General features: G+C 41.4%; 1 protein-coding gene across 13 annotated transcripts in view; it reads right to left on the reverse strand.

Moving 5' to 3' along the window:
- LOC310837225 (contactin-4) overlaps positions 1–23,716 on the reverse strand; it is a 509,134-nt gene that overhangs the window by 21,833 nt on the left and 463,585 nt on the right. For 12 of the 13 annotated variants that reach the window (XM_083723377.1, XM_083723366.1, XM_083723372.1 and 9 more), the window contains 2 exons: positions 7,770–7,945; positions 3,066–3,186 (listed from right to left, as the gene is read on the reverse strand). In XM_083723377.1, coding sequence (XP_083579503.1) covers positions 3,066–3,186; positions 7,770–7,945 — 297 coding nt within the window. The remainder of the gene's footprint in view (positions 1–3,065; positions 3,187–7,769; positions 7,946–23,716) is intronic. The other variant, XM_083723375.1, reaches the window with a different exon arrangement.

The following is a 23,716-nucleotide window of genomic DNA, read 5'->3' on the forward strand; positions in this document are numbered from 1 at the left end:
AATCTATATAAGGTGAGAATAAACTGAGCGAACTTTCCTTGCTTAAATGGCTCAATATGGCCATCGTACTGTATTATAAAATTAGTCCTTTCTTCAATATGTGTGGGATCCTCAGACAACCTGCTATTCCAACAAAACCTAAAATGAATGTGCTTCAGTCAGGGGTGTCCCAAATCACTCCCTGGTCCCAAACTGTCTTCAGGACTCTCTCGTGCTATATGAAACTGCCTGTCCAGAGGCTCTGATTCCTTGCCATCTAGAGTATGCTGTATTTTTTTTTTTTTTTTGGGGGGGGGGAGAGACACCGCTTTCTTGGTTGTGGTGCCTGAGCTGTGGAACACCAAACAATCCTGCTTAGCTATTTCACTCTGTTTGCCCTGCAGCAGGGAGTGTGTGGCTTTTCGGATAGTAACGTGGTCTGTGCTGAATGAAATCCCCTCTGGACTTTCCCTCCTCTTCTGTTAGCATTCTGTCTCTTGCTTTATACTGTAGGTGGGGGTGGGGAAGCTCTTGCTTGTAATCCTAAGTCATGGGTAGGTAAACTAAGGCCCGTGGGCCAGATCAGGCCCAATTGCCTTTTGGATCTGGCCCGCGGACAGTTCAGGAACTGCCAAGTGGATCACCAGCACGAGCGTTCTTTCCCTCTCTCTCACACGGCGGCGGCTCCTCCCTCCCTCCTCCTGGCTTCTCCCCGCCCTGCCTAGAGGAGGAAGGGGGCTGGGCTTTGTTGGTGCCAGCAGCAGCAGTGCTCAAGCGGCCACCATTTTAAGCAGCCCCTCTCCAGAGCCCTTTCACTCGCTGCTCATCGTCCCTCCGCTGCCAGCCCCTGCCACTTGCAAGACACAGGTAAGCAGCCACTGGGGCTTGTGCTCTTGCATCATCCCCCCCCCCAATATGGTCTAGTCCCCCACAAGCTCTGAGGGACAGTGGGCCGGCCCCCTGCTGAAAAAGTCTGCTGACCCCTGGCTAGTGGTCCTGTGAGCCAAGGTGCACCCGCCTGCCCTACACCTGATGTTTGGTGTGGAGTAGGAAAAGACATGGCTCTACCAAAATGGGGGTTCATTGATCCTTTGAAAGAGCTACCATGGCCCTTCCAGCCCTTCCAGTTGACTAGTTGACTGATTGACAGCACTGTGCTGTTGTCCTCATCGTTTGATTTAAATTTGTATGGGCAAAGGAAAATGGCTTTATGTCACATTACTGTGACATAAAGCGGCAGACAGGTGAATGGCCCTGCCCAGCTATCAAGGCTGGCCTTGTGGGATGAGGTGGGTGAGGATCTGGGCCACCAACAGGTTCCAGCTGTAGCTGCTGCACTTATGCTCCTGTTTGATTGTTTTTATCATGATATCCTTATCTGCCTTGAAGGTTTCCACTATAAAAGGCTGCAGAAAAATGCTTGAATAAATACTGTCACAGTGCAGGCTGTCTGGGGGAGGGGAAAAAAAAACCATTTCCAATAGATGGATGTCATGAAACGTTGGTCCTAACTACGGAACAAATATATTATACAGTTGCCATAGCTCCCTCAAAAGAATCCTGGGATTTTTAATTTAACGAGTATAAAGGATTCAGTATTAAGTATATTTAGTCTTTTCCACAGCACTACATTTCCCAGGGTTCGGTGAGATGACATAATTATCATTAAACTATCTTAAGTCTATCCTGTGTGTTATGCCCAAAGCCACAAATCTGTAAGCCTTCCTTGTTTTCTGAAAGGCAGCATGGGAATAAATTCTAACTAAAATTAGTAAATCTCATATCAAATGTTCACCCCATAACAACAGCCAACGTGAAAACCAGCAATAGCAGGAAATGTATTGGGGCACTCTGTATCTTGAAATCTGATTTCATTTTAGGGAGCAGCTGTCTCACTGTCCCAAGTCAAAATTGCTGTAACATTTCCAAAAATTTTGAGAACTGAATTTATTTTCTGGCCCCATGCCAACACTGGACAATGATAAAATTGCTGCCAGTTTAGCTTTCAACTTTCAGACTCCAAATCTATCTCTGTACTAATCACCTGTAACTGGATCAGTAACTGAGCTTGGCTACTTGAATGATCCAGGTGCAGCTGCTGAGCTGAAGTGACCAATGCATGACGTGAAGAGGACTGGTTTTTCATTTTCTGTGTAAGCCACCACCATTTGCAATGTACAGTGGTACCTCAGGTTACATACGCTTCACGTTACGGACTCCACTAACCCAGAAATATTACCTCGGGTTAAGAACTTTGCTTCAGGATGAGTACAGAAATCGTGCTCTGGCAGCGCGGCAGCAGCAGGAGGCCCCATTAGCTAAAGTGGTGCTTCAGGTTAAGAACAGTTTCAGGTTAAGAATGGACCTCCAGAACGAATTAAGTACTTAACCTGAGGTACCACTGTATAGCAGCTGTTTGCCAAGCATATTTAGCTGAAGTGGCCATTGCGCAGCACAAAAAAACCCCATTGGTTTCTTTTCTTTTCTGCAAGCCATCATTTGCACATTATTGCACATGTCCATTGCTGAGCAATGGTTAAACCTAGGGAGAAGTGAAAGAACATATGTAATTTTCAACCCTATCCTGCCCAACTAAGTGACCCACTGAAGTGTCACAGGAAGGCAGTATGTGCCTATGCAAATTTGTAAAAGGGCAAAACTTGCAAGCAAATTGCCACTGCCTGACCCAAGCTGAAATGCCATTCCCTCGTGAAATGCCATGAGGTGAAACTGTGTTCACACCAAGGGGTACAGGGAATCAGTACATGCACAAGGCCTCAGGGTTTTCAGCAAAGTACATTCTCACATAAAAAACTGCCTCCGTGCACATCCACATTCAGCAAATTAACACCGCCATCAACATTTCAAACAGAACTAAATAAATAATTAGCGCATGTTGTTACCATTTAAGGTTCGATAGAAGACACCCCCCTCCATATTTTGTACCAAATAATCAGTAGTACTTCATAAGCTGCTAGTTATCGAGCGTAGTAAACTCTTTCAAGCTGTGCTTTATGTTATTATCCATAGCAGCGGTTGGTGGGAACAGTAGTTTTACTACAACAACGGCAACAAAATTCAAATACCTCTTACAATCAGGTCTGCAGCAGCTGATAGCTTGTCCACACTTGTTTGCACCATGCAGACGTATTTTCCAGCGTGATTCAGCTGGATGCTTCTGATCATCAAATCACCAGCTGAATCCTGCTGATAAAGTAAGGGAAAGTGGTTACAATTACTTTTTAATGAGCTCTAAACATCATTATCACATGAAGGACAACTGTGGCTAATGGATTTATTTTACATCAGCTGATGAAAACGCTCATAATGCAACCCAGAACCTATTTAATATATGTGAGCTTTCCTTGAAGATAAGAGCTGAAAGTATGGTTGCCTATAAGGGACATAGGAGCTTCGGGTCAGTCAAATTGTTGCCGAAAATGTGATTTGATGGATGGGGGGGGGGGGAACGGTGGGCTGTGCTCTGCCATACTCCAGACATCCAGTTTATAGCCTTCATTGCTATTCAGATGTCTGCATTCCTCCTACATCCATTTAACAAGTGAGCACCAGCCCAAATTGGGACGCGTTTGTTAACAGCTTCCACAGTCTTTGTGCCGCAGCCAGCATTTCGATTGCCTGGCTTTTGTATTAAAAGGTCATGAGGACAGTGCTCTCGGAGGACAAGTGCATTACCTAGCATGAAAGAAGGATAATTTGTTTTTCCAAATGCCAAATGCTCATGTATGATTAGCAATTGCAGGTAACTAATTATGGTTCTGCATGATTGTGTGACTCGAAAAACGCACCCACCTAAACACATTTTCTCTGTCCACCAGGCACAGTGCTTAACAAGTTAGAAATCTAAGCATAAGATTGCAGTTGTAGCCTTTTAATTGAGAGATATTAATATAGTACATATTTTGGGGTTTGGGGATACAATTACGTGTAATTGCAAGCCACAGCTGTTATCGCCGCTGCTATGCCCCCTGCAGGGCAGAACATTTGAATGATTTATTTTATCTTCCACAGCTTTTCGCATTTCAGCACCTGTCCTGATAGTCAAGGGATGGCAGCTAATGTTTGCAACTGCAATTTCCTCTTCTGTTTGTGGAATGAAAACCAGTATGGCTCAGAGTTTGGATCTGGGATGGCTGGTTCCAGGTAGCACTGGCTTAATTTGCCTTGGGCAAATTACTAGCGCTTGGCCTCAGCTTATCTTAAAATAGCTGATGACCATTTTACATGAGGTAAAAAAAGAATAAAGGCAGAGGGTACAGCATTTTGAAAACAAAAATGCTTCATAAGTAGCAGCAACAGTGACTACTGTTCAAATGGCTTTAAAATGAACTACCGTATTTTTCCATGTATAAGACTAGGATTTTTTACAAAAAAAAATAAGGTTAAAAAGGGGGGTGTAGTCTTATACACAGGGGCAATCTCCCCCGATTTTAAAATATGGTATATGTTTAAAAAGCCTTGACTACAAGTAGGAGCAGGCAGATCTGTCAATTTCAATTTCTTTCAGTTTTCTCAATCTCAAATTCAGGATTTTAAAATCCTCATGAAAGTTTGTCTTCAATTTTTCATTCTATACCTATTTTCCCCAAAGCATTTCCCCCTAATATAATACATCTTCTCATGCTATTTCAAAATTCACTAATATGTGCATTTTAATGTGTTCTCTACCCTGGTATATGCATTTTTGTTGTTGTTGCATTACTTGCTAGGAAAAAATGAACTGCAAAATTTAAAGTGCAGATTTCAAAGGAATGCTCTATTTTGGTCCATGTACTTTTTCAGAAAGTATGAATTGGGTAGATTTGCCCTTAATTGAGAACTGAACCAAATTTCTCCCCATACCTAAATACAAGCTACTGAAGCCAAGCAAAATAGCCTGCTGTACTCCAGCTGTGTCACACTCATTTTCCATCTATATGTGTGTGCAGCTTAGCATGTAGACAGAATAGAAATTCGTATGGCGGTAATGCTAAACCATAGTTTACTGCCACATGCCTGTGCCTCAGGCTCATGTTTTCTCACCTCGTCTCTTCTGATGGAATAGTAAGGAGATCAAAAACTTTCACTTACCTTTTTAAACAAACCAGTTTCTCATTATGTTTGAATTCAAGGAACTCTGGTTAGTTTAAACTTGTTTGAGAACAAACAGCGGTCACAAACCAAGGTTTGATCACAGCTTTTTTTCTCAGGAACCACAGTTCCCCTGAATTCAGACATAATGAAGAATTCTGATTAAACAGGAAGTGGGGGCTTCTCATCTCATTCTTATGCCAGAGAAGAGGCATGGGAGCAAGCATACAAGCCAGAGGCTTGGTGTCGCTCTTGCATGTACTGCTAAAACTAGGAGAAACTCAAACAGCATTGCATAAATGCAGGATGGATATTAGACAGTAGCTAGGATCCAAAGAGCTGCTCATGAAAGGGGCTTGCACTAGCCCAGTGGAAACAGAGTTTTCTCCCATTTCAACAGCTGTCTCCTATGTCGTATCACAAGCTGTGTTTGAAGTTCCCTTTGATTATAAAGCAGTTTGCCATACATGGGGAGAGCAGGGAGGGGGCTGCTGTTTGGTAAGTCTGAGGGCTCCTTGTGATCATGAACAGTACCAGTTCTATAGCTCTTTGGATTCTGGTCCAAGTTTCTATAATGTTTCTGAAGCCTGATTCCCTTAACAGCCAGGGATAAGGGGGTGATTATGAGGATGGTTTAGAAGATGCTGTAGCAGCTGCTTGGATAATCTCTAGAGCCCAAAGCATGGCTGAAAGTCTGCATACACTAGACCAGGCATCCCCAACCTTTGGCCCTCCAGATGTTTTGGACTGCAATTCCCATCATCCCTGACCACTGGTCCTGTTAACTAGGGATCATGGGAGTTGTAGGCCAAAACATCTGAAGGACTGCAGGTTGGGATGCCTGCACTAGACAACTGCAGCAGCAGAAGGGATAAAATAGAGCCTGATTATGTGGGCAGGATTTATTGCAAGGCTGTAGGTACGTTTCTGGGCTCTGGTGGGAAGGGTAAAGACAAAGTCATGTGCAGCCTCATATGATGCCATCAGAGCTGTATATTCCCATACAGGAGCCTTGCATTCTATGTAGTATAGAACCCACCCATTCTTATTTCAGTTTCAAAGAACAGCTTGCTGTCTCTGCCATTTTGGATTTTGGTAACACATATACTAAATATAAGTTGATCTCCATTATATAGAAAAGGTGGCAATCTGCCTCTCAGACACCATCTGTGGCTTCCTGCTTAGCAGTAATGGGTGGTATGCAAATAAGTATTACTCAGAGTAGATCTGTCGAAATTAATTGACATAACATATTCGTGTTCATTAAATTCAATGGGTCCACTTCCGTGTAGAGCTTAGTTGAATGTCATCCAATTTCTTTTTTTAAGCTGTGAAGGGTGGTGACAAATAATGCAAATAAGGCTGGTGACAAATAATGCAAACTACTGGCAAATGCTTAAGACCTAACTTCACATTTGTTTCTATGTCAGTGCAAAGTTGAACATTTGTCATGATTTGCTAATGATCTGTAGCTACTGAAAAGCAGAGAATTCTGAGAAATTACTCTTTGGACAATGCAACTGAGGAGGTACAAAGATTACCACACTAGCAAGACAATCAGAAAGAATTAGGCTGCAATCCTGCCCCCAACTGTGCCTTGATGTCATTGGGGGGTGCGGGAGCAGGTAGGTTGTATTTCATATCCTCTCTGCCAGCTTTAGTAGTGCAGAGGACTACTGGTGATGGTGGAGTTTCACTGCAGCAGATGTCCCCAGCTCCACCTAAAATGGTAGTAAGCTACTGCTTGCAGTCCTCCAGCCGTCAGGAGAAAGGCCCTCAAACAGGCCAGTTCAAAGCAGTGCAGCAGGAACTTGGCATCTGCTTGATGCTAAGCTCCATGGATCCCATGAGGGTCTAACCCAGGGTTTTCCAAACTGGGTCTCCAGCTGTTTTTGGACTATAATTCCTATCATCCCTGGACACTGGTCCTGCTAGCTAGGGATGATGGGAGTTGTAGTCCAAAACCAGCCGGAGACCCAAGTTTGGAAAACCCTGGTCTAACCTGTTGGCCACTGAGCTACACCAGCTTGGAACTGATGGAGCAAAAGAAAAATGGTGATAAGGCCCTCCTCTCATCTCACTGGTGGCAGAAGATGGCAGGGTTTTGGGTCCAGCAGAGGATTCAGTGTCCCACTCTTCCCATGTCCCTTATTAGGAGTGGTCAGTTAAACATGGGTTTGTTTTCACAGCAGGTATATCTATTCAGTGCACAAATTTCACACTGATATTCTTAAACAGTACTGGTTTACACCGGCAGCAAAGTACTTCTGTTCCGATTGCACTGTCAGCTCAAGGGAGAGTGAACTGTACTGACACTGTAGACAGTACAGAAATGAAGCATTTCATTGCTGGAGTTATTATGTTGCATACTATTACAGTTTGAGTGTGTAGGTGTGTACACACCCAGTGTTGGAAGCTGGCAGAGGCTGCCTGCATACTATACCTTTAAAACACGTTCAAAGCACATTTCCCACACTCAAGGAATTCTGGGGAATGTAGTTTGTTAAAGGTTGCTCGGAACTGTAAATCTGTGAGGGGTAAAATGCAGTGTCCAGAATCCTTTGAGCGGAGGAAATGTGCTCTAAAGATATAAACACAGCTAGAGTTGTAGGTCTGTCCATAAACATATCTTGCTCATTGCTGAAATTCTCAGCACTCATAAAGAATTGCCTTGGTGGATTACTAATAGTGATACTTACCCCTCCAACTCTTTCAAAGTGATCCCCATCTTTTTCAAAGTCTATCAGGTGTCCATTAAATGACCAAGTAAACAGAATATCTAGCGGGTGATCATGAGATACCTGGCAAGGCAAAAGAATACTTTCGCCAGCAGTGACATCCATGCTGTTAGGTGCCACCATAAATCGTGTTGGATCTGCAGGTAATAAAGGACACCAAAGAAAGTAACTCACCTGATTTAAAAACAACAGTAACAACAATACACACAGAGAGAGTACAGCTCTTAAGTGGTCCTTAACTAGAGAAGGTTCAATGAGGTTTATACCAACAGTATGACCAGTAGTAAAAGGTAAATGACCCCTGGACAGTTGAGTCCAGTCAAAGGCGACTATGGGATGAGGCGCTCATCTCGCTTCAGGCTGAGGGAGCCAGTGTTTGTCTGCAGACAGCTTTCTGGGTCATGTAGCCAGCAGGACTAAACCACTTCTGGTGCAACGGGACACCGTGATGAGTGCCAGAGTGCACGGAAACGCCATTTATCTTCTGACCACAGCGGTAACTATTTATCTACTCACACTGGTATATCAGGTCACTGTACTGTTCCACACTGACAAGTGGAGAGTAAACTGAGCTAGTAGTTTGGTCAGTGCAGAGACAAGTTGTCATTACTATTGAAAGTTACAGCTTGAGTGTATTTATTGCTGTATAAATTTAAGTGTACCTCAAATTAAAATAATGATGGATTGACAAAATTGAGTTGTATGCAACATTAGTCTTTATTGAAGTTCATGAATATGGCTAACTTAGGTCCATTAATTTCAATGTGTCTATTCTGACTATAGCTTAGTTGGATGAAGCTTACTGTGTTCTTTTTTAAAATCGCTAGTTTAAATACAGGTGATAATTTTGATTTTAGTGTATTTCTCTTGTTTGTTTGTTTGTTTGTTTGTTTGTTTGTTTGTTTGTTTGTTTGTTTTAAGAAACAAAACCAAACGTGTCAACTTATAAAATCAGCAACCAGGAAAATCCAGAAAGGCAGTTATGCTCATAGCCGTATACAAATAAAAAACATGCTTCAGAACCATACAGAGTAAAGGTATATCTAGCCAGATTAAGCACTTTTATGTTTTCAGTGAAAAGCTAAGCATGGACCAATGGTCACGTAATCCAACCCCTGCAATGCAGAAATCTCAACTAAAGCATCTGTGACAGATGGCCATCCAAGCAACCTCCAACAATAATAATAATAATTTATTATTTATACCCCGGGTCCTATCCTCCGGTTCGGGTCCTATCCTCTGGAGCAGGAGAAAAAAAGCTTGCTCCATCTTCCATGTTACAGCTGTTTAGATATTTGAAGATGGCTATCATGTCTCCTCTCAGTCTTCTCTTATCCAGGCCAAACATACCCAACTCTCTCAACCGTTCCTCCTAAGGCTTGGTTTCCAGACCCTTGATCATCTTGGTCACCCTCCCCTGCAGCTAAGTAAGTGTTGAGCTGTTCTGCCTTTTCCCTGTCGCCCAATAGCATCTCTCCATTTTCACGTGCCCAACAAATTATTTCCTGACAATGCATTGTGTTTTGGTAGCAAGACCTCTGCGTTGTGTGGCGTGTGAAGTACAATTGTGGTTAAACTGAATTAAACAAGGTAAAAATAAAATATAACCAATAAATGTGTATTTTCAGTCTTTATAGAATTTACAGTGTGTTGCTGGTGACAAAGCAGTAAAAGTTTTTTAAATGGCAGATTTGTGCAACCTTAATCTGCATGATGATAAAGTATGGGCCCTATCTTTTTGAAACTGCTCTCACACACTTTGTTACATGTTTAAATATTATATTAAACCTTTACAACCCAGAAGCATATGGTAACATGTAGCAAAAACTGAATATTCTGCTCATATAAATAGTGAATTATTGTAAGGAGTGTCTAGTCTTAGAGTCTAAACAGAATACACTGCCATGGTTTCTCCAATAAGAATCCCAGGAAATTATTTTATTAATAGATACTATTTATATCTAGCCAGTAGACACACAACCCAGGCAGCCAATGATATGTTATAAACATGAATAATGCAAGTATAAGGGAGTCCCATGGACTGCAAGAAGATCAAACCTCTCCATTCCTAAGGAAATCAGTCCTGAGTGCTCACTGGAAGGGCAGATCCTGAAGCTGAGGCTCCAATACTTTGGCCACATCATCAGAAGAGAAGACTCCCTGGAAAAGACCCTGATGTTGGGAAAGATGGAGGGCACAAGGAGAAGGGGACGACAGAGGATGAGATTGTTGGACAGTGTTCTCGAAGCTACCAGCATGAGTTTGACCAAACTGCAGGAGGTAGTGGAAGACAGGAGTGCCTGGCGTGCTCTGGTCCATGGGGTCACAAAGTGTCGGACACGACTAAACAAGAACAACAAAGGGTGGAACTATATGGTCTAAAAAACTTATATCATGTTTTCAAAGTGGAAAAATGGGAGCTCTATCTCCAAATAGAAACTTCATGCCAAAATCTCCCTGCACAGTGTATAGTGGAATGAATGACATGGCCTGGTCATGTCATTAGGCTGAGCATCTCTCCATCTGCCCATCAATAGGCAGTGATGCAGACTGGGAAGAAATACACCATATAATGACAGAAGGACTCAAAGTGACTTGTACCACACCTTTCCAAAGTGGGTACATGACACAGAGCTGCTATTTCACCAGTACGCCCAAGTTCCTTCTAACATATTGTTCTCACCTATGGAAAGAAAGGAAGTATTTGATGAAACATATCAAGAGTCCTTGGGCCACCCTACTACATATTGACTTGATCTGTTGTGCTCAGCAACCCCTTCTAGGTTTGCTGGAAGTCTGCAATAGAGATGGCTACATATTACCTCCAGTATCAGAAGCAATATGCCACTGAATATTAGCTAGCAATATAGCATGCTATCTTATACCAAGGCAGACCTGCGGTTTGTCGGTAGTGTCTACACTGATTGACAGTGGCTCTCCAGCATTTCAGAGAGAGAGTCTCTCCCAGCCATACCAGGAGATGCTGGGGACTGACCTTGGAACCTTCTGCATGCTCTCCCACGGAGCCACTGTGAAAACAGAATGCTGAGCTAGATTGGCCTCCTGTGTATATAAGAAGTTCTCAGTAGGGCTTTCCTTAGATTGTTAGAATCATGCCATTTCTGAACATTTGTTTCCCCGACATCCCTTTGTAACGAAATACCATGCAGGGTTTCAGATAAAATTAGGACTTTTAAAACCTTGGATGAGGCAATTGTAAGTTCTACCGAGGACTTAAAAACTGATTACAGACAATTGGATGAGTTTCACTGTATTTACAAAGGAAAAGTACACCAAGGAAAGATGAGATTTGGGAGGCAACCAGCTCTTTCTTATCAGGGCCTCTCTCATCTATATGGGTCTCATTCAAGCCGAGGGAACTTTAAGGGCAGGTTTTCTGATGAATTCCAGGCGACTCACAGCAACCTCTCAATGATTTGCTGTATTGCTTTAGGCAAGTAAGTTAATTGCAATGCTCCTCAGGTTCTTTTTCAGCACAAGGAAGCAGCATTTATCCACTTGACGTAATTTAATGAGACCCGGTTAACAAATATGAACAGAGGAATAAGTTTCTCTAATGATTTTAGGAAACAGAAATGGCTTCGGTTAGACATCTAGTAGAGAAGAGGTCCAGAATTCACCACTCAGTACATGGATTCCAGGTATAATTCCTTTGTCTTTACAGAAATCCACTCCTTTCCCTACCCCTTTCAACTCTTTTCTTAATCAATACCAACAAAACTGCAACATCGACATGCTACAAATACTCAACAAAGGGGAAACTGTGCTATGTGCATTACATTACAGACTGAGTCCATCCACATTATCATTATCCTTTAACCACAGTCATTTGGAGAGCCAAATTGGCTACCTTAACATGTGATCTTGTGATAGGAATTTTATGGTTTTAGATATATGGCAACGTTCATAACCACATGTACATAGATCAGCACAGGAAAGCCAACCTGGAACCATTTTGATTCCTAAACTGAGCAAATGTTTCTCTGCATGGTCAAAATGGAAAAGTCTCCCCATTGTCTCTTTCCTCACAAATCCTGTCTTAAGGACACATTTAAGATACAAGGTGTGAGCCTGTGACCTGGCCCAGGAAATAAGTATTTTACCACTACAAAAGAATGGCCAGGCTCCCCAGGAAATCCAATCAAGTAACCTGCCAGACAGGAGATAAACAAGGACAAGAGAAAAACAACCTTTAAATTTCTGTGATGTAGGTGGGATGTATCTGAGGGGTGGTCTTAGGTTACACCCCTTCTGTGATGTATGCATAATGTTTCTGGGGGTGGTCTTGATCTACAGAATGGGAATTTCAAAAGTCTTTATAAGCCCTTGCACAGCAATTTTGGGGGTCCTCTTCCTCTCCTGCGTGTGAGGGGAGCACCCTGTTGCAACAGGTCAATAAAGATCAAGCTTACTAGCTGCTTTGCTTCTCAATATTCTCTGGTTGGCCTCTGTTATTTTCTCCTACCAATAGGGAACCTATGTAAGGACTCTATATGGGCTCTTGGATACCCCATAAGGGAAAAGGGCATATTTTTATTTACAACAGATGGCGACCACGCACGAAGGGACTTTTGGTTACCCGGATTCTGGAAGCGAGGAAGGACTGGTTATCCAGCGCGCACCAGGCAGTTTGCCAGGAGGAATAGCCAGTCTTCCATCGATCCCAGGGTCTGGAAATAACTGGAGGTTCAGCGGGGCTAACCAGAGGAAGCAACGCTTGATCAGGCCGGCCTTAAACAACCAGTCAAGAGATCGTGGGATCACCAGGAACAGCGCATGCGGAAGTGAGTATTAAGTAGGAAACACGGGTAGTGGGTTGGGTTCTCTAAACCACAGCAACCAAAATTCTTTAACTCTTCCTTTTCCTTTCAAATCTAAACTTTCTATTTTTTTCCTCATCTAAAAATTGTCTTCTCCTCCTTTCTGTCCCCTTGATTTCAACACCAGCCCTAGCCCTTCGGAGTATGCCCAGGCAAAAGTTGTGTGTGACTTCTTTCATTTCCCTTCTACAGTCTATATGCTGACCTATTCCTTCGGAGTTTTGCCCAGAAAAAAGGTCATGCTTTTTCTTCTGTACTGAAAACTATAACTCCCAGGTGCAGCCGCACCTCTGCCATGGCGATCTTTGTTAGAGATGACCTGTGAGCAGAGAAAGCAAGGGCACCTGATTCCTTTCCTTCTTTGTCATTTCTGAGTCCCAATCTGGCAGTGCGCTACGCAAGCGTCCAGTAGGGAACTCTCAGGTTAGATTGTAAGAGGCAGGAGGTTGCTGTGGGCTCCCTGGCTGAGAAATGACCAAAGGGGGGGGTTGAGATCGCTGACCGCACTGTTAGCTTAGTAGCCAGGAAAGGCCAACAGCTGTACCAGCCTAGTAAGTCAGGCCAGACGAACGGCGGTGTGTCACAGTACTAATTCTCGGAGTTGTCCAAATTGAGTCTACTGTGGGTTATTTATTGTGTTTCCTGAAAAGTGGGGATAAAACCCCGGCTGCAGTATAAAAGTAAAAGCTAGCGCTATTAAAATTCTTAAAATGGGTGCACCTCAATCAAAAGAAATGAACCTGCAGACTCCTGATGGGAAAGAAGCCCAGTTGGTGCTTACTTCCCGCCTGGACTCTGACAGTCCCCTTCAATTTGTGTTTAAGAAACATTTTTCCAGTGTTTAAATTGTACTTAGGTAACATCCAGCAGCTGCTTATCTTAAATGTGCCATCTAAAATAAAAATGCAAGCTTGCTCCAAAATTTTAAATCTAAGAAAGCCATGTTGGGCCTTATCAATCTTAAACAAGACGAAAATGAGAATGTAGTGTTTGTTATTTGTTATGTTTTATATATAGATAGATTATTAGATGATAGATAGATAGATAGATAGATAGATAGATAGATAGATAGATATAAATGTTTGTTATTTGAGAGAGGCTCAAAAGAGTCTTCCTCCTTGTATGTACTTCATTAAGCATATGCCTATGAAAGTATGGTCTTCCTTCTAAGAAAAATATCTGAGTCCAGTTTTAACTTTGATTTGGTTGGACAGAAGAGTTATTGTAAGGCTCCTGATATCAGTCTCTATAAGACTTCTTGGCCTCTTTTCTTAGAAAATGCCCCCCCCCGTTTCATTCTGTCTCTTTCAGGGGGTTTTTTTCTTCTTTTTCTGTGCCAGGTAAATTTACTCCCGAGTAAGCTTCCTTTAAAGGAAACTGCAAAAGGGAAGGGGGGCATAGATTAGGTTTACTATTCCTCTGCAAGTTCAGGAAAAATTGTCACTTTTGTATTCCTTTTAAATCAAATCTATGGCTGTTTTAACTATGCTTTATAAGAAATCCTATCCCTATCCTAGGAAAAAATGTTCACTTCAATCTTCCTTTAAAGATCATTTCTCTCACTCAAACTATCTCAAGATCTACTAAAAGGGTTCTGTATAAAGTTGATAGGCACATGGCTTGTGGTCTCTTCCCCAGTTGTGTCTGTGTACATAAGTATGTGCGTGTTTCTGGTAGTACAAATCTTGCTATGAACCCTGTATTTTAGGGTTGGACTAGATGACCCCAGGTCCCTTTCAACTTTCCCTTTCAACAAATTTGTGGCTGATGAGTTGAAATTTAGCCCAGATTTGCTCTTTGGTTTTTTTTAAAAAAGGTGAGAGGTAAAGGCCGTGATGTTTTGAAGCAGAACTGGTGATATCAGGCATTTAAGTGATTACAGTGTTTATCATTTTGTCTATTATTTACAAAAATCAGACTCAAAGTTTAAGCACATACAAATTCATATAATCAAGTAGAGTAGCCTTGACCAATCCTGTAAATAAAGGGCAGGAAAATTTTGTCTGCAAATGGTAAGGCTGAAATGACAGAATGTTAAAAGTCTTATGAAGTCTGACTCTCTGGCCATTTTTTCCCATATATAAGGGCGTGGCAGATTGTTCCGCGAATGGCCAGAGGGATATTAGCCCTTTCCTGTACATAAAAGAAGCAATTGTCCCTTTGCTTGGGCTGCAATTGTTAGCTTTGGTGAATACTTCAATTGCTGAGTTTCTCTTTTTTGTTTTAAAATCTAACCCTATTTTTAAAATCTACTCCTTACCCTTCCCTTCCCTTATTCAAATTCTAATTCAGCCAAAAGATGGAACATTTTCAATAGTATAAAAGGTTTGCTGAGACATGAACTCTGCACATGCACAGAGGCTAGATCAGCTTTAAAAAAAGAGAGAGGGGGGAAGGGGGGAGAGGTTTGCAGAGTGTGTGCTTGCAGGGAGAAACCTATCCAAATTTCCTTATGTAAAACCTGGAACCATTGAGGGAAATCACCCTTAATGTGTCTTTTGCTCCAAGGGCTACTTAATCAAGAGGTTGTCAAGTTTCAAATCTAACATGCCAAATTCTTTTCACAGGTAAATATCAAAGCACTCCCACTGTGAGTTCCTCTCTTGAGTAGTTTGCCACCCCAATGGGATTTAAATTTTATAACAGTTTTTTTTTGTGTGTGTGTGTGTGTGCCTATGCATTTTAGGAACAGCATTTCCTGACTGACTTCTCACATGAAATAATTTTCCCTTTTAACAGGATATGTGAACCCCATTAACAAAGTGTTTGTCCCTTCTTTTCTCCCACAGCACAAATGATAATGAGGGGATGCAAACAGTGATTTAAATACTCTATAAAAAGTAATTGCATTTGTATTTCTTTTTGTCTTTCTTCCCTTAAAGCCAAACAGTCACTCTCTTTCTGTTCAGCAAAACAAGTCTGAATCCCTGCTATATTAGTTGATTTCCCTCTATCTCTTTGTGGCTTTGACATTTTTTAGGTTACAAATAATCTGTTTTTCATTTATTAATCAGTTTTTCATTGGGTTGTTAGAATGCCAAAAACAGATTACTTCAGGTTACTTCAGGTTTCTTTAAAAATTGTGTGTCTTAGCATTTATTTATTTTTGGTTCCTCATAGGTCATTTTGTGTGTGTGTGTGTGTGTGTGTGTGTGTGTGTGTGTGTTTTACTTTGGGGACATGTTCATCACATGTTGAAAGTCAGTTTCATGAAGTTCTTTTATCAGATAGCACATGGTGAATTTTAAGTTATTTTCCCCATTGTTTTCCCATTTTTTCAGTCCAGTAGTAATCTGTGGTTTTGATAATATCTTTGTATTATTTAATAATAATTCTTTTCTAAATCTGATGTCTTTGGGTCAAAATCTGTTTTCATCTGACTGGTAATCTAATTTTTTTGCTTTCTTTTTTATTTTTTAACTTTTGTTGTATTTTTTACAGTTCTCTTTCTATATATGTGGAGTAATTTTTATTTAATAACATAAAAAAAAAACTAAGTGAAGGAAAACAAACAAACTTAGCAGATAATAACAGTAATTATATGAAAATGTGATAATATTAAATTGAGTAAAATGCTTAACATGCTAAGATTTTATTATTTGCAGCTAATAACTCAAGGAGAGTTACTTGGGGAGGGGGCTTTTGATCCTTCCTTTTGTCTTTTAAGTCCCCCCAAAACCCTGCCCCCTTACAGGATATCACTTCTACAGATGTGCAATGATGAAAAAGCAGCAACAACCCCTCAACTCAGTTCTTCGCCATCACAAGACCTGCAACAACAGTTTTCAAAATGCCCACAGCTATCTCTTTCAAAGTATATAGACTGACGGAGGAGTGGGGCTGACAAAGGGGGGAGGAGTTGAATTGCAAGGACATTTTGCCACTTTTGAACCTTAAAAACTGTGCTCCAGGATTGAGAAGATCACAATTGTCTCAAGATATGCAACTGATATTTAATTAGTTTTTTTTGTATTATGTATTATTACGTAGGAATGTTGAAATGTGTCTGACAGTATGTTATTTCCACAAAGGGGGGGGGGCTATTTTTGTGTGTAATTGTTTTTATGTTTAATGTCTTATTCCTTACACCCCAGTGGAGGAATCTCATACATTTTATGCGTTCTAATAGACCAGGCTATTGTATAGTCCAAGGTTTAGATTGTCCCACCTGGCACTATGCCAACCTTCCCTACCCATTTTAAAATGTGCTAAAACTCGCTTTACCAAGGAGAAGCTTCTAAGATACATGAAGGTGTATATGCTTTGGTTTAGCAGGAATGATCCCTTATAGAGTTAAATTGACTTATTTGGACAAGTGCCCTTTTTAAGAATGGTTTTCTTTTAACAAGATTGGTTTGAAGAGTTGAGAACCATGAGGCAATACAAATTCAAATTGGACTCAGTTTGAATTGGGCAAGTGTATCCAGGCTGCAATTAGCTTTTTGGTCCTTCAAGTGCAAGTGAGCAACTTCCCATGAGTGCAAGACCAACGCCAATAAAATAAAATCCCATAGAAAGGCCAAGGCAAAGACATCTCTCTCATGATATGTCCAAACCTGTGGCAGCCATGGTGAGTGCCAGGCGACATGGTTAAATGAAAGCCCCGAGGGGATTCAACAGACAGGATGTGTTGCTGTAGCACTATGCCGGTGTGAGACCACAGAAGAGCTAGCTTGACACCTGAGAAACACACAAAAATGGTGAAGGACAAAACACCAACTGCATTTTTCAGTCAGTAGTGGACCTTCCTGCTAAATGTAAAGCATAGCCACTATTGAGAAAATGTTTCTCCCAAGAGCTAGAATGCCACAAGTAATTTAGTAACAGAATGCAACATATGTTATTTTTATATGATATATTTATACAAAGGCATCCATTTACAACATACGATGTTATTATTTGTGGGGCAAAAATTTTTAAGAAAAATTCTAGCCCCAAAGGGGGGATAATGTGATAGGAATTTTATGGTTTTAGATATATGGCAACGTTCATAACCACATGTACATAGATCAGCACAGGAAAGCCAACCTGGAACCATTTTGATTCCTAAACTGAGCAAATGTTTCTCTGCATGGTCAAAATGGAAAAGTCTCCCCATTGTCTCTTTCCTCACAAATCCTGTCTTAAGGACACATTTAAGATACAAGGTGTGAGCCTGTGACCTGGCCCAGGAAATAAGTATTTTACCACTACAAAAGAATGGCCAGGCTCCCCAGGAAATCCAATCAAGTAACCTGCCAGACAGGAGATAAACAAGGACAAGAGAAAAACAACCTTTAAATTTCTGTGATGTAGGTGGGATGTATCTGAGGGGTGGTCTTAGGTTACACCCCTTCTGTGATGTATGCATAATGTTTCTGGGGGTGGTCTTGATCTACAGAATGGGAATTTCAAAAGTCTTTATAAGCCCTTGCACAGCAATTTTGGGGGTCCTCTTCCTCTCCTGCGTGTGAGGGGAGCACCCTGTTGCAACAGATCAATAAAGATCAAGCTTACTAGCTGCTTTGCTTCTCAATATTCTCTGGTTGGCCTCTGTTATTTTCTCCTACCAATAGGGAACCTATGTAAGGACTCTATATGGGCTCTTGGATACCCCATAAGGGAAAAGGGCATATTTTTATTTACAACAATCTCAACACATGTTGTGTCCCTAGATGGCCGATACACTTGGTCTTCTCCAAAATGTCAAATACTATAAATGAGATAGATGACAATAAAAACACTATGACTGTACTGCCATACCAATGGAAGGGTTTCTGATCCAGTGGGTGTGTCCGTAAGGGGGAGAAGATTTTTACAATTCCCCCTCTCCTGTAGCCCTCTTCACAGCTCCATCCAGAAAACCTGTGTGAGCTGCAGGAGGAAGCCGAGGTGAGGAAAACTCACCTCCACTCTACATCCATTAGAGAGCCTCCACTAGATTAATGACTATTACATGAACAGAAAAACACAATTGGCTGCAACCCTTCATCTTTACAAGGGCTACTTAAATAGTACACAAATTATTCATACATACTCATTAAATGCAACCATCCATTCCTTGGTTTGTCCTGGACTGTTGATTTCCTGAATTTTGGTAATATGTAGCCACAATCTTTTTGAAATTTTATGTTATAAGAAACTTCATTTTTACTAGTATCAGCCTCTAACTTGTAATATACATAGCAACTTTACATCTGGATTCACGAGGTCCCTTCCAATTCTACAATTCCATGAATGAAGTATTCCAACTTCATTGCAGCAAGCTCTATATTTTGCAACTGGAAGGTTTGTTTGTTTTTACTTCTTTGAGATGAGTTTTGAACACCTTGTCCAGCTGAACTCAACAAATGCACGATGTCTACAAAGGCATCAATTTTTTAAAATTCATTAATGTTTTGTAAAAGCCAGGCAGAGATAAAGTTTGACATATTGCATTTCTGTGAGTGGCTGAAACAACCTGATGAAAAATGACACCAGAGTGCAACTCTGATGAAACTTTTTCTAGTCGTATTCATCATGAGCTTAAGCCTTCTGCAAAGCAATTTACAAATCACCCCCAAGGAGAAAGCTTACCAATCTGTTTTCAAGGACTTGAAAAAGTGAAAGATATATTTAACGACCTTACTGTAGCAGCAAATGAAAAGTGCAATAGAGAAGTCAAATAAGGATAGCCAAGTGTGCCTGGGTGTTATGAAGCCAAATGCCAATCACACATAAGACATCTGCATTTGTCAAAAGTATTAGTAAGAATGAGCTATTTAATTATGGCATCTCCTTTTATGGAACCCAGCATCATTCTGGCTATCTTCCATTTTTTAAAATCGGCTACTAATATCAAATATTATTTTTTGCCTTGAGCTTTCCCGGCAAAAAGTCACTCTTTAGTGTGCACACTAAGCAAACATCAGTTAGGGATTTCTGAGGATTGCCATTTGCTCTGATTGAGCTTTGAGAGTGGATTTTCATAGGGAAAGCTCTGGAGCAAAAAGGGCTCTCGGACCTGAGCTTTAAAGTATAGTCCATACCTGGAAAGAGCAGAGGAAAGGTGCGTGTGGATAAGCCCTTAGACATTCTCTGTTGCTTCAGAAGATCTGTGAAACAATCTTCAGAAATAAACTTGCAGTGTAAATATTTCCCCAAAATGAAAGGTGGCATATAAATTCGTTTACAAATAAATAAATGCTGAGTACATCAGAAAACACTTCTGACTGCACTGTTCTTTTTTAATATCTTTATGTGGACTAGTGTATGGCAAGCTCCCCATTCAAATGTATTTGAATGCATAAATTAAAATAACTAATCTTAATCCCCTCTTTTACAAAGGCCTTTTATGAAAGCCCTCTTCTTATCTCCCAGCTACCTTAAACTGCTTTAAACCAAGGATATAACCAAAGAAGGAATGGTTCCTCTATTCCTCTTCCTTCTAAAGCAATCCTGGCAAGAGGGGTCACACAGCCAGCTGTAGCTATAATCTATCAAATTGTAAACTAAACAGGCTTTGCAGCTGGCAAAATTGGATCCCACCTGCTCATGGTGATGATTAGATATTCTGCCTGTTTACACAATTGCTTACCTTGGGAAAACAACTGTTTAGCTCATCTCCATCCCTGATTTATTGAGAAGCAAGTTTTCAAGAGGTAAACTGAACGGAGAGTTAACTCCTGGCAAAATAAAGGACTCTTGATTTACTTATCTTTCATCCCAAATAAATTACGATGTAAACAATGATAGGCTTGGTTAGACAAGCTGTTGCATTCCATAAAAGCACAAAATAACATAAATGATCCGTAAGTCAACAATTTGTGTGTGGGAGTAAAATACAGTGGAATTCCTTGCATTTATGATATATAATTAAGCTGGAGGAGGGGAATCAGAATCCTTAATTATTGAATTGATTTTTTGTGTGTGTGCATTTATGTCTTCCAGGAAATTTTATTTTATTTATTATTTATAAAAGTGTTGATATGCTGCCTTTAGGGGCATAGCCCACCCAAGGTGGCTGACAAAATTAAATATGTTAACATCCATAAAACTAAGCACACCAATAGCAGCCACATAACAGTCCATTTAAAAGATTTTAAAGCTATATACAACAGTTAAAACAAATATAAACAATACATGTGACAGCAGTATCAAGACTCAGGACATCAGGTGCGGTCCCTAGACAGGACGTAATTATTAAAAGCAATCCAAAAGGGGATTTTTTAACACTCACTTAAAACTTTGCAGCATCGGAGCCATGTGCAGCTTTGTAGGAACATTTAAAATCTTATGAACATACTTCTAAGTATTGCATTGTATACTGTTGTACTCAGTAGTCCTACCAGGGTGCAATTTTTGCCATTACTACTCAGAAGTAAGTACCATTGGATTCAATGGGGCTTCCTGCCAGGTAAGCAGAGTTAACACTCCAAGCTTAAACTGTAAGATTCCTAAAAAGCTTCCTTCGTTATGTGTCCCAGAACCAAACTGATCTATAAGGTTCCAGCTCTTCAAAAGAGACTATAGCTCTCTTAACTGTAGGTGTCACTGGAAGATCAGAAGAGTTTTGCTTCTGCCTCTGTCAGCAATTTCTGTATTGCAGCTCTAGTTCTTATCCAAAAAAGGAAACAACAGCGCTGTTTACGGAGCAGAGGATTTTTGCATTGCATGACAACAAAAGCAGCAACAAGGCATCTTAGCTACATTTTAACTCTCTCTTGGAATCTCAAATCTTCCAAGGAGACAATAGACATACATTTCACTTACTAAGCAAGAGTGCAATTTCTCTGCTGCAATAAATAAGCACACATGCAAGCCAGAGTTGAGAATTAACACTGGCAAAATGCTGGCCCTTATAATTGGCTCTAGCAGCTCCTGAATAATCAGACACACAGTTCCCGGTGGCTTCGTCTTCTCTCTCCCCCCAGCAACCCTCACTCCAAGGTGAGCAATATCTGAGAGGAGATAATTTTATGTGCCAAAGCCATTTCCTTCTCTTACCAATGCTTCACTCATTTCTACCTTTGGACAAAGCCTCAAGAAGAGATGTAAAGTACCTAATTTGTGCCATTTAATCCTCTTGTATCTGTGTTCTGACAGGGCTGGTGTCAGGATTAAGCCCTGTGGGACACCTGCTAAGGCACCCACTCCAGGGCTGACTGGGCATCCCTCTAACCACCTGGCTACCTTCCTGCCCCTTGCTGTCTGTGGTCTCCTGCCATATAAGCCATGACCAGAATATGCTTTGGACTTCCCCTCTGGATGGCTGGGTGGACAGAGGGTAATGAAAGCTAATGTGCACGGGTGAAGAGAAGATAAACCCATTCAGCTTGCCTCAATGTCCCATCCTCCAAAATCTTCATCCAGCACTTTGTTCTACTTTGCAGTTCTCCATTCTGGCTGATTTACAGGTGTATTCAAACTTCAGCAGTTATACAGCAGGACACCTGACTCTTGTTCATAAGAGAAGCACATTCCACAGGGACTATTCCTCCCTTGAAAAAGAACTCAGCAGCTAGTAGGATAGAATGAGTTAGGTGCAGATTACTTGGATATGCTTGTTATGTTTGTTTTACTCAAGCTCTTCCTTTCCAAAGCAAAAAGAGTTGGAATGGGTGACATTTGCTAGCAGCACGAACACTGCAGTTGTCACAAAGCTGCAATGATTTTCTTTTTTAGAATTACAAGCCACCCAGCTGCATAAGTCTGTGAGTAACAAATCATCCAATTTGAAAACAAAAAACCACCCTGGTTTTATATTGATTGTGTGTCCATTAGGAGGCATTGTTTAGAATAAGCAGCTCTGCATTGTCTTATTTGCTTGTTGTAGATCATGCAGAGCTGTGTTGTGTCATGTTAATCTGGAGTACATGGCACAGTGGGACACTTATCTGCTGGGGCCTGAAACCAAGCAACAGAAAATAAATCACAGCCTGGCACTCCAAAGGCAGGTGCCTTTTCAACTCCGGCTCCAAATGTAATAAAAACAGCTACAGAGTGAAACAGGCAAAAATAACAGAGAGAGTGCAAGAAGCAATTGGGCAATTTCAGAAAGTCCAAAATATCCACCATGATGTTATTGTAGATAGTTTTAAGGCAAGTAGTGAATGAGAGTTCCAGTTACAATCCAGGTTGCTTTTCTGGTTTGTTTCCAACTACAGTGGTACCTCGGGTTAAGTACTTAATTCGTTTCAGAGGTCCGTTCTTAACCTGAAACTGTTCTTAACCTGAAGCACCACTTTAGCTAATGGGGCCTCCTCTGCTGCCGTGTTACTGGAGCCCAATTTCTGTTCTCATCCTGAAGCAAAGTTCTTAACCTGAAGCACTATTTCTGGGTTAGTGGAGTCTGTAACCTGAAGCGTATGTAACCTGAGGTATCACTGTATGCAGAATCCACGGGGGGGAGGGGACGGGCATGCCTGTCAATTTAAATATACAAGGATGGTGCTTGAAAAGAACATCAACACAAAAGGAATGTGTTGAAACTCGACTGCAGTCAGAAATATTTGGGGCATAAGCACGTTGCGGGTAAGCATTTTTTAATCCTACTGATTTTAGGGAGAGACATCAGCATCATAGCCTCCAATGCTCCCATTTCAACTTTGACTATTAGCTGACTCTTTCTGCTTCTCAGCGTTCCTCGATGTCAGGAGTGAGCCAGTAATAAATCACACAGAGTAACTGAAGTTAACTCTTTATTAGAAGAAACAAGATCTGCTCAGGAGTGCCAGGCCTAATGAGCACAGCAACTCTTCTCAGTAGGTCTTACACCTGAGAGGCAGGTGTGGAGACTGAAGGCCTTCCCACAGCTGCCTAACTCTCCTCCTCCCCTGGGTCTTCCCAAACAATCTAAGACTCGGATGGCATGCCTGCCTTTGCTCCTCCTGCTTCATGCCTCTCCTGGTCCTGGGGGACCAGCAGGGAGAGGAGACACCCTGGCTTCTTCACCAGCCTGACTCATCACTGCCTCTTGGCCTCCCTCTTCTCCTGCTTCCACTTCTGCTTCTCAGCTTCTCTGTGCCACATACTCTTCCTGCTCACTAAACCCTGTTACCTCTTCAGCTTCTGACATCTCCTCCTCCCAGTCTGCTCCTGCTCCTCCCT

Source organism: Podarcis gaigeae, assembly GCF_964106915.1.
Source record: "Podarcis gaigeae genome assembly, chromosome: 2".
NCBI classification, from domain to species: Eukaryota; Metazoa; Chordata; class Lepidosauria; order Squamata; family Lacertidae; genus Podarcis; species Podarcis gaigeae.